This window comes from Indicator indicator, chromosome 13 (genome assembly GCF_027791375.1).
Source record: "Indicator indicator isolate 239-I01 chromosome 13, UM_Iind_1.1, whole genome shotgun sequence".
NCBI lineage: Eukaryota > Metazoa > Chordata > Aves > Piciformes > Indicatoridae > Indicator > Indicator indicator.
In genome coordinates this window covers 10,008,392-10,019,946 of record NC_072022.1, presented here as the reverse complement: position 1 = coordinate 10,019,946, position 11,555 = coordinate 10,008,392, and the positions used below count along the sequence as shown (strand labels likewise).

The window sequence follows — 11,555 nt, the reverse complement described above, 5'->3', positions numbered from 1 at the left end:
TGTGGAGGTGCTGGGCTGGCTGTAACGGAGCCGCCGCACTGCTCTGCGTGCCGCGGTGACACCGACCTGCCCCCGGCACGGTGCCCGCCGCGCCGCCGCCGCCGGTCGCTGGTTACCGGTCGCCCATTGCCGGTCACCGCTTGCCAGTCGCCGCCGCACTACGACTCCCAGAAGGCTCCGCGCCGCCCCCGCGGCCTCCCGCGATGGCAGTCGGTGCCTGTAGTCGGTCGGCGCGGGCCGGACGAGGAGGCGGTGGCCGCTGCGCTCCGCCCCGGGGGAGGGACGGCGCAAGGCGCGGGGGACACGGGAGACAGGTACCCGGCGGTGGCCCTGCCCGGCACCTCCTCGCTGAGACCGGTCGCTGTGCTCCGCGACGCGGCGGGGCGAGCGGCGAGAGCGGCGGAGCGCAGCGGCCTCCCGCGGGGCCCGCAGGCGGAGCAGCGGCCTAAGGGCGCCCGCGGCGGGGCTCCGGCGCTCCAGGGGGGGCCGCGGCCGTGGGAGGTGCGGCACCGGCGGAGCCTTCCCTTGCCCAGACGAGCCCGACCGAGCCGAGCCGAGCCGCACCGCGCCGGCAGGGCCGGGACGAACCCGGTGGCCGGCAGCGGCGGAGCGAGGAGCGGCGCCCCCCCCGGAGGAGGGAGCGGCGGGGAGCGGGGCTAGGTGGTGCCCGCCCGCCGGCTGCGCCCCGCCGGAGTATGCACTGAGTGGTTGCCTCGGCTCGGAGCCTTCCCTGCCGCCGGCGAGCGCCTTGCATGGTGTGGGGCTCCACGGTCGCGATAATAAATGATAGAGGATACAATGACTTTGCTGTCTCTGCTGGGTCGGATCATGCGTTACTTCTTGCTTAGACCGGAGACCTTGTTCTTGCTGTGCATCAGCCTGGCCCTGTGGAGTTATTTCTTCCACACGGATGAGGTGAAAACCATTGTGAAGTCCAGCAGGGATGCGGTGAAGATGGTGAAGGGCAAAGTGGCCGAGATCATGCAGAATGACAGGCTCGGGGGGCTAGACGTGCTGGACGCAGAGTTCTCCAAGACGTGGGAGTTCAAGAGCCACAACGTGGCTGTCTACTCCATCCAAGGCCGGAGGGATCACATGGAGGACAGGTTCGAAGTAATCACCGACCTGGTGAACAAGACTCACCCCTCCATCTTCGGGATATTTGATGGGCACGGAGGCGAGGCAAGTGCTCAGCTGGGCTGGGGGGTGGGGAGGGAAGTAAACCAAGGGAGTGGGGGTGGGGGGGGAGGATGGTTACAGGGCAAGGAAAGGTGATGTTCGCACCCACCAGGCTTCTGTGGTTATCTTGAGGCATTGTTGGCGGGGGGAGGGTATTCTTTTTTGGAGGTGTAGGGAGAGGTTTCTATATAAGGATTAAGAAATATTCCATTCCCTTCATCTCTGTTTCTTCCTTCCATCCCTTCATCTCTCTTCCCCCCTTCCATCCCTTCGTCTCTCTTCCCCCCTTCTGTCCCTTCGTCTCTCTTCCCCCCTTCCATCCCTTCGTCTCTGTTTCCCCCTTCCATCCCTTCATCTCTCTTCCCCCCTTCCATCCCTTCGTCTCTCTTCCCCCCTTCCATCCCTTCGTCTCTCTTTCCCCCTTCCATCCCTGTGTCTCTCTTCCCCTCTTCCATGAACGGCATGGTATAGATGTGTTTGTAACCCCTCTGCCCTTTACAGTAGGAAAGGTTTAATGGAAGTCGGAGCCGTTGGAGGTGGCTCTTACGTGCGTGGAATAACGATAACGAGCACAAACTCCCCGGAGTCATCTTTTGTTACAGCCGAGTGTGGTGTGATCCGATTTTGGCACAGGGCTGCTCCTCTGGCTCCTCTCAGCAGCGGGTAGAGAGGAGTCCTGCGTGTGTGCAGCCCTAAAGGCAGTGTGTGCAAAACTTCTCCTCCCAGCAGTTCACTCGAGTGGGGACCAGCGAGTTGCAGAGTGTTGTGTTTGCGACTTGCAGGGACTTTTGAAGTCTTACAACCCTGCCGTCATGCTTGTCCTACTCCTTCTCCCGCCAGCAAAACTCAGTTTGAAACTTTGTGGTCTTTAACCTCTCAACTGGTGTGTTTGTTGTTGGGTTTTTTTTGTTTGTTTGTTTGTTTAGGCCGGGTGGTTGCCTTCTGTGCTGCATAATTGGCATTGCAGCTTGGTGGGATGCTTGGCTTTTCTTTCAGATGACAAAGATGCAAACTCCAGCTGCCTCCTGGCTGAGGGCTGTGGTGCTGCCGTGTATAGCACAAAGCACAACGTTTCGTAACTGGGGAAAGGGACAAAGACTTTGTCCTTGTGTGACAAATCAGCTCCAGCAAGCATTATGCTGGCTGTGAGATAACCGTAGGGCTTTGGCTGGGCTGGTGGAAGCTGCAGAGAAATGAGGAAGTTTTTCATGGGAGCGCTCTGGCCAAGCAGCAGGGGTAAGGCAAGGAGGGAGCTGGAGTCTTCGTCCAGCTGCTTTCACGGATCAGGGAGTCAAGACCCCTTCCTAGAAAAGCACTGTCAGTGACCAGACACTAATGGAGCATAAGGGTGACAGCTGTTGTCCCTCTGAACCGGTGAGTGCTGCCTGAAAATTCCAGGCCTTAGACACAGAATCAGAAAGCTGCTCCCCTGCTGCCTGCACACTCCTGAAGGGAGGCAGCTGTCTGTCCTGCTGCTGTCTCAGGGCGTTTTACCCCCTAAAAATACTGCAGATGCTTTGGATATTGAAAGTCATCAGCTTCCTGAAGCCAGTTTTCCTTTCTATGCCTGATTTCAGCTGGGGCACAGCTCTGCCAGCTCTTCCTGGCATAGCTGTGGCAGTTGACTGTCCCTTGGCCTTCGAGGAACACAGGTAGAAATGTTTGTGTGTCACCAAGCGGTGCACATCTCCCGAAGAAATATCAGCTGCCAGCAGTGCATTTGGTACATGTGGCTCTTGTTTTCAGAGCTTTTGGACAGAAGATGCCTTGTGCTCTGCCTTCTTCCCCTCTGCTGACTCCTGAGAGTTTTCCTTGTCTGAGGCTGATCAGCCAAAAGCAAGTCTGAAGAAATATCTGTGTGATGTTTTCAGAGAGCATTCTGAGGTGGTTAAGGATAGAGGTGTGCTGAACACTCTTAGACTTGGGTGCTGTGAAATGCCATCTGATTTCTTGCTTTAGTTTTCTCTCTGGGTTGCCCTGCACTTGACTTCCAAGTCAGGACATGAAATAACCCCAAACTAACACTGAGAGCAGAGTCATGACAACGAGTGAGCCCTGTGTTTGTTTGGGTCATGGTGGAGCTTGGAATTTTAGCTGCAAGAGAGCTTACTGTGGATCTTGGAATTCCATCTATGAGCTATATTAACACTGAGACTGGATCTGTGGGAAGCTCGTTTGGCTTTTGCATTCTGATTCCTCAGAGAACTTGCTCTAATTGCTTCAGCAAGCAAAACAGGAGGCTTTTATGTAAGAGAGCTTCTCATTCTGGAAGGGTTAGCAGGTCTCTTTCCAAACCTGACTAAAATCCATAGCACAAAAAAGTATCTGTCTAATATCTCTTCCTTACCTCTCCAATGAAATGCCCAGATGTACTTAGTGACCTTTACCCTTGCAAAAATAGATGCCTGATCAGCAGGGGACATCACCCAGGCTTTAGTTTGAGATTTTGTGTTAAACTGATCAGAAGAGCATCAGCTGTGTGCTGGGCATGCAGCAAAAAATAAACTGTGGGGAAAAAAACCCAAACAAACAAAAAAACCCAAACCACAAAAAACCAAACCAAAACAAACACCCCTCCCCCAGGTTTTAATTGCAGAAGGTTTTGTAGTTTTGAGTAGAAAAGAGAGGAAGAAAAAGACAAAGCAAAACTTAATGCTCTTATTTAATCCTTAGTAGGTAGTACTGAATCTCAGGTCTATTTGAAGTGGTTTTCTTGGTTTATTTTTGTGTGCTTTTAAGAGGGGTGGTTGTGTGGAACACTTTTACCTACCTGTGTAGCAGAGCCTTTCTAAAGATTGAATTGTCCCTATGGGCTGCCATTTGATTTCTGTGCTTAAAGAACAATGCACTGCTCACCTCTGGAGTTGTGTGTGAAACAGGCTGGGGAAAATGATTTTTCCAAACAGACGATACCACAAATGAGATGCTAGATGATTTTTTTCCCCCAGCTATGTTTGAGGGAGTGTGTCTCCATTAATTACTTCCTGCCATCCCCTGGTGAAGTGGAAGGGTAGAAGAGCATGCTTCAAGTAACATCAATTACTGTGCAGTGCTAATTCATGAAGGTTTCTGGGGTGTGCTTCAATACTGCCAACGTTTGGCATTAATTCTACTTTTCTGTTGTGTCGTTTCCTCTTCTGTCTTACAATTTGAGCCCAAAATAGGGTTGGCAGCCATTCACTTCAATTCTGTGGCTGCCTTGATGAGGAAGCAATAAGGAAAAAATAATTCTCAGGGCTAAAAAAAAAAAAAAATCTGGTGTGCTGCTGCGTTGCTTCTGGAAGGAAAGGATCTTCCAGAGATAAAATTCAATACATGGAGTGAAGTGCAGTCTTCCTTTGATAAAAAGTTAGTTTGGTTCTGTACTAATAATGGCAATAATAATGATAATAATAATAATAATGATGATGATGACGATAATGTAATAATAAAAATGCAGAACAGGTAGAGGGCACAGAGGCCAACTTAGAAAGCACTTTCTGTCTGTTGTCTCAGTGAATGACTTTGGCCAAAGGAGTCTTTAGAGTGATCCCAACCTTGTATCAAAAGAATAGAGAAGGTGGTGTTGGTCTGTTTTCCCAACAGCTTCTTTATAAGGCTTAAAGATGGCTTGACTGGTTTTGTTGTTTGTTATTTCCTCCCCCCCACCCCCCCCCCCCCCCCCCCCTCCTTTTTTTCCCCTTTATTTAGAAGTTTACAGGCTGTCTACTCTGGAAAAAATGGAGAAGTGTCTAACCATCTAATTGCTGAAATAACAAACAATGAGCTTGGAAGCTGAGCCAGTGAAAGGGTGGATGCTTAATCAGGATCCTAGCATGCTGGGTGTTGGAAGGGACCTCTGGGGCTCACCCAGTCCAACCCCCTGCTCCAGCAGGGCACCCACAGCAGCTTGCCCAGCAGCACAATGCCCAGGGGGGGTTGGAAGCTCTCCACACAAGGAGACTCCACAACCTCTCTGGGCAGCCTGCTCCAGGCCTCCAGCACCCTCACACCAAACAACTTTCTCCTCCTCTTCAGATGCAACCTCCTGGGTTCCACTTTGTGCCCGCTGCTCTAGGACTCCATCAGCCCACATCAAAAGAGTTTTTTTTCCTTAGAATGCTTTAACTCTTTTAACCAGGAGTTACTATCAGGCTCTTTCCTCAGATATTTAAGGTTTAAGCATTCAGTTTAATGAGATCTCAGTATTAGACAAGAACAAAGTAGCTCAGTTGCCATCTGCAGTTTTATGGTTATGGCTCTGTTGCCTGTCATTGGCTTTTCCTAACCCTGTGAAGTGCAGACTTTAAAAATAATGCTAAGTAATAGCTGGTGCCTTCTGTAGTGCCTGTGCTCCTCTGCAGTCATAAAGTGGTGTGAATAATGATGGTGGGAAATTAAAGCCCAGTAACTGTCTCATAAAAAATGTCTTGATCCTTTTATTTGTCTTGGCCTCCTTAGATAGGAACATGGCAAAGCTTATGTCCCTCAAGATCTGTCACTGTGGAGCATTTCCTTTGATATAATTAGGTTTTGGAGTTGCTGATGTAGTGTTCAGGATGCAAAATGCACCACCTGAGTTTTATTCATAGCAAAGGGGAAAAGATTGGGGAGGTTAAATGTGAAAGGGAAGGACTTGGCTGTAGAAATGGTGAACGCTTGCAAGCACAGACAGTCACAGGACCTTGAAATCAGTGGCAGGAACTCTTGGCAGAAGTCTCTGGTTACTGATTAACTGACAGAGAGAGAGAGAGAAAGGGAAAGGTCAGAAAGAAGATCAGGGTGAGAGTCCTCCAGAAGCTTGTGTGGCACTATGCAAACATGACTGCTGAGGTGGCCATGGAGGAGAGGGCACCCTGCCAGCCCTGTTTAAATGAGCTGCTGTGCATTGGAAATGCAAGCACTGGAAAGCAGCATGAAGCCTTCCCTGATTCACAGGGCAGAGCTTGCTGTCCTCTGCAGGCCTGCTGCAACAAAGCAGGTTAGGGTGGGAAAGGAACAGCTGAACTGCTGAGCACCACATCCCTGGTGTGTGTGGATTGTCCTCCTGCAGTGAACGTTGAGAGTCTCAGGGAGGGTCCAGAGAAGGGCAGTGAAGCTGGGGAAGGGTCTGGAGAACAGGGCTGGGGAGGAGCAGCTGAGGGAGCTGGGGGTGTTCAGCCTGGAGAAGAGGAGGCTGAGGGGAGACCTTCTGGCTCTCCACTACTTCCTGAAAGAAGGCTGGAGCCAAGTGGGGGTTGGACTTCTCCCTAGGATCAGGTGATAGAAGGAGAGGAAATGGCCTGAAATTGTGTCAGGGGAGATGAGGAAAAATTTATTCATGGCAAGAGTGGTCAGGGACTAGAAGAGGCTGCCCAGGGAGGTGGTGGAGTCCCCATCCCTGGAGGTGTTCAAGAAATGTGCGGTCATGGCACCTGGGAGCGTGGTTTAGTGGCCATGGCAGTGTTGGGTTGATGGTTGGACTTCATCTTAGAGGTATTTTCCAACCTTAGTCATAGAATTGTTAGTGTTGGAAGGGACCTGAAGCTGTGTGAGCAGCTGACATCTCCTCCAGCCCATCAAAGGACCTGGCTGAACTGCTAACCACAATGTAATTAGCCATGGCAGGGCCTGGTGGTGAACCTCAAACCTCCCCTGGAGAAACCAGCACTTAGAATCATAGAATCATAGAACTGTCAGGGTTGGAAGGGACCTCAAGGCTCAGCCAGTTCCAACCCCCCTGCCATGGGCAGGGACACCTCACACTACAGCAGGTTGCTCACAGCCACATCCAGCCTGGCTGCAAAAACCTCCAGGCATGAGGCTTCCACCACCTCCCTGGACAACCTGTGCCAGTCTCTCACCAACCTCATGGGGAATCTCCCCACTTTCAGCTTTGTTCCATTCCTCCCAGTCCTGTCACTACCTGAGATCCTCAAAAGTCCCTCCCCAGCTTTCTTGGAGCCCCCTTCAGATCCTGCAAGGCCACAAGAAGGTCTCCTGGGAGCCTTCTCCTCTCCAGACTGCACAACCCCAACTCTCTCAGGCTGTCTCCAGAGCAGAGCAGCTCCAGCCCTCTGCTCATCCTCATGGCCCTTCTCTGGACACCTTCCAGCCCCTCCAGATCCTTCCTGGAACAGAGGCACTGGACACAGAGCTCCAGGTGTGGTCTCACAGAGTGGAGCAGAGGGGGAGAATCCCCTCCCTGGCCCTGCTGGCCACACTTCTCCTGATGCAGCCCATCTTGATGCAGTTGTATGATTCTATGATAAAATCCTCAGTGAAAGCAATCAGGTAAACTCCCCCAAAATTACATGAGGATACCAGCAAGAGCAAGAGAAAGAGAAAACAACTTTTACTTTTCAACAAATGGGTTAGGTTGGAAGGGACCTCCGGCCTGCTCATTCTAATTCCAGCCCTGTTCCTCTGACACTGAACTACTTCAGCAAACTTAGTGCTGCAGATTTATCTGTCGTGCTTTTGAGTAAAAGCCCTTAAGGATTAATGGCTTGAGATTTCTATCACACAGAAGAATAAATCAAACAACAGCTTTGAGTTTTTATGGCTGCTGTAGCCTGGCTGTAAGGTGAACCCTTGGAAGCTTTGCAGTTTGTAAAAGGAAAAAAACCTGCTGGCCTGGTTTTTCCTTTTATAGGCATTTCCTTCAGTCTCTGATTTAGAAGCCTAAATGTTTGAGTAAATATTTACATAGGTGAGATCACGATGATATGCAAGTCTTAAATCTGCTTTATAAATTCCCCCAGTGGCCTAAAATGCAGCCCTAAGGGATCTGCAGGAGTATTTCTGGCATTTGGTTCAGTTTCTCCAAGTTTTGATTCATGGCTGTCGGGGTAGGAGGTTGTGATTTCCACCCTGTGAAAATGACTTCAGTTTTTAGAGCACAGAATGGTTTGGCTTGGAAGGGACCTTTCAAGGTCATCCATTCCAACCTCCCTGCATTCAGCAGGGGCATCTGAAACTGGAGCCCCAAACAACCTGATGGGGAATGGTTCCAGGGATGGAGCATCTCCTGCCGGATCGGGAAATGTGAGCCAGGATCTCACCATCCTCAGCATAAATGATTTCCTCCTTTCTAGTTTGAACCTCCCTCTTTCAGTTCAAACCATCCCCCCTTGTCCTGTCCCAACAGGCCCTGCTCAGAAGTCTGTCCCCAGCTTTCTGCTCAGCTCCTTTCAGCACTGCCAGGCCACCAGAAGCTCTCCCTGGAGCCTTCTCCTCTCCAGTCTGAACAACCTCAACTCTCTCAGCCTGGCTCCCAGCAGAGGGCTTCCAGCCCTGCCAGCATTGCTGTGGCCTCCTCTGGCCCTGCTCCAACAGGTCCCTGTCTATGCTGAGGACTCCAGAGCTGCCCCAGCACTGCAGGGAGGGTCTCAGCAGAGCACAGCAGAGGGGCAGAATCCCCTCCCTGCCCCTGCTGCCCACAGTGCTGGGGATCAGTCCAGGACACATCTGGCTCTGGGCTGGTGAGATCTACACTTCATGCTCTTCTAATGCACAAAACTGTGGCTTAAAATTGATTAAAATGGCATAAAAATATGTAATTATTAAGGGGAGCTCCTCTCACTGCCCTTCTCAGCTGTGTCATTGGTGTAACATTGAGGCCTTTTCAATTCTTCCAGAAACCAAGAAGTCAATTAACATGAAATGCACTCTGCCAGCTCAGCCTGGCTCTGTGTTCAGTGTTTGGGCACCCAGGCAGCACAGGCACTGCTGCTGCTGCTTTAATGCCATCCCTTTGGATTCTTCCATGCTCTTGGGTCCTGAAAGTTGTTCTCAAGTGTCTCAGTCGAGTAACTCAGGCTGCTCCCTGGGATGCAGAGAGGGGAGAGGGTCCTGGGCTGCAGCAAAAGAATCATGGCCAACAGATCAAGAGAGGAGATTCTGCCACTCTGCTCTGGTGAGACCTCACTTGCAGTGCTGCATCCAGCTATGGCTCATGCAATACAAGAGAGACATGGACCTGCTGGTGTGAGGCCAGAGGAGGCCACAAAGATGATCAAAAAGCTGAAGCACCTCTGCTGTGAAGCCAGGCTGAGAGAGTTGGGGCTGTTCAGCCTGGAGAAGGGGAGGCTCCAGGCGGCCTCAGAGCTGCATTTCAGTATCTGAAGAGGACCTTCAGGCAGGCTGAGGAGGGACTGTTCAGAAGGGGCTGTGGGGATAGGACAAGGGGCAGTGGTTTGAAAGTGGAGCAGGGCAGAGTTAGGTTGGACATCAGGAGAAGTTCTGCACAATGAGAGTGAGGAAATACTGGAACAGGCTGCCCAGGGAGGTGGTTGAGGCCCCATCCCTGGAAACATTCCAGATCAGACTTGCTGTGGCCCTGTGCAGCCTGCTCTAGTTGGAGGTATCCCTGCTGCCTGCAGGGGGGTTGGACAAGATGCCCTTTGAGGGTCACTTCCAACCCAATGCAATCTGTGACTGTGCATAGAGGGTAGGAGAGCAGATTTAGAGTAGAGATTAGGAAGAAATGCTTTAGAGTGAGGGTGGGGAGAGACTGGCACAGGTTGCCCAGGGAGGCTGTGGATGTCCTCTCCCTGGAAGTGTCCAGGGCCAGGCTGGATGAGACCTTGAGCAGCCTGGGCTGGTGGGAGGTGTCCCTGCCCATGGCAGAGGGTTGGAACTGGATGATCCTTAAGGCCCTTTCCAACCCACAGCATTCTGTGAAGAGGAAATGGCCTCAACTTGTGCCAGGGGAGGTTTAGGTTGGACATGAGGAAGAATTTCTTCCCCACAAGGGTTGTCAAGGCCTGGCCCAGGCTGCCCAGGGCAGTGGTGGAGTCTCCATCCCCGGAGAGGTTTCACAGCCTTGGAGATGTGGTGCTGGGGGCCATGGTTTGGTGGTGACCTGGCAGGGCTGGGCTAAGGGTTGGACTTCATCTCAAAGTTGTCTTCCAACCAAAGAGATTGTGTGACAGCAGCCCTGGAGACCTTGTGTGTTGGTGGCACTTGAAACACTCCAGCAGATCTCCTTAAGTTGTGTCAGGGACTGCCAAACACCAAGTGGGGATGCCCTGGGCCTCTGCTTGCTGTTGGCCTCACGCTGGGGTTGGGCTGGAGGAGCAGCAGAGCAGCAGGGCTGGCTCCTTAGTCACAGAGCCTGCACTCAGGGCAGAGAGAGCTCCATGGGCAGGTGTGGAAACAGGCACCAAGTGCCCTGAGTGACCAAAGGTGCTAGTGAAGACAGGAATGCTCAGACCGTGTCGGACTCAGGTGTTGGGGTGCCTGATGCTTTTTAACTTGACACCCTGCAGCTAGCAGCACATCCCTGGATACAGAAGTAATCTCCAAAGATGGATCAGAAATAAGCAACCTCTTCAGTGGCTCTCAGCTGTGCTGAGTTATGCTGCTGAGCCTGTTTAGTGCAGTGGTGAAGACTCATTTGTTGGTCCTGCTTAACCCAGTGTCAGTAACAAGCATTGAAACACAGCCTGGGGGCAGCAGGGTTTGATCACTTCTGTTCTACATGTCAAGAGCTTGGGCATTTCTGTGTTTCATAGGGTGAGGGAAAGCAAAGGTGGAGTCTGCTGTCATGTGGGGTTAGTTAAAACAGCTCTAGATCCCCGAGTGCCCTGCTTGCAGTAGCTCTTTTGGACCAGAACAGTGCTTCTCCTTCCTCCTTGTCATTAGAGTTCTCAATATTTGTGGTGTAAATTATTCCTCAGAGCTGAGTTTTGGCTCCTGGCAGTTTCACTTTCTCAACCATCTCCTGGCACAGGGATGCTTTGTTTTGCTGCTGCCTCCTTTTTGCTGCCGGATGCAATTTTCTGCAGCAGTCATGGCCCTGCGGTGGTTCCTGGCTTCTCATGGCCTGGATCTGGCATCTCTGCACTTTCCCTTGCTCTCAGGACTCTTCAGCCTTGTCCCTCTTCACCTGACCTGTCTAGTTGCACAGAGGTATTGCCTTCAGAGAAGTGACAGCAGCAGCAGTGCTGCGCCTTCCCCTGTCCCCAGCAGCCTTGGACTGTGCTGATCTCTTGGGCAGTGGTCACAGGTGAGACAGGCCAAGTTTTGTCACCAAGAGAGGGAATCCAGAGGTGGCTGGCACTAATGTTTCTTGGGTATCAAGGTTCAGGGCTTGCTCTTCACTTCAAACAGCATAAATCATAGAATCCCAGACTGGTTTGGTTTGGGAGGGACTTTAAATATCATCTGGTTCCAACCCCTGTGCCACAGGCAGGGACACCTCCTACCAGAGCAGCTTACACAAGGCCTCATCCGGCTTGGATTTCAACACTTACAGGCTTGGAGCCTCTCTGGACAACCTGTTCCAGTGCTTCCTCATGGGGAAGAATTTCTTCCTAATGTCTCATCTAAATTGAGCTGCTTCCAGTTAGAAGCCATCACCCCTTGTCCTAAATACTGCTAGATCTGGAAAAGGGATCAAAATGCTTCTGTGC

The 11,555-nt window shown here is 51.6% G+C and overlaps 1 protein-coding gene across 1 annotated transcript in view; it reads left to right on the top strand.

Annotated features, from left to right (window-relative positions):
- Positions 1-783: 783 nt before the first annotated feature.
- PPM1L (protein phosphatase, Mg2+/Mn2+ dependent 1L) overlaps positions 784-11,555 on the top strand; it is a 126,615-nt gene continuing 115,843 nt past the window's right edge. Inside the window, exon 1 of the mRNA XM_054386211.1 lies at positions 784-1,182. Within this exon, the coding sequence (XP_054242186.1) occupies positions 784-1,182 (399 nt within the window). The remainder of the gene's footprint in view (positions 1,183-11,555) is intronic.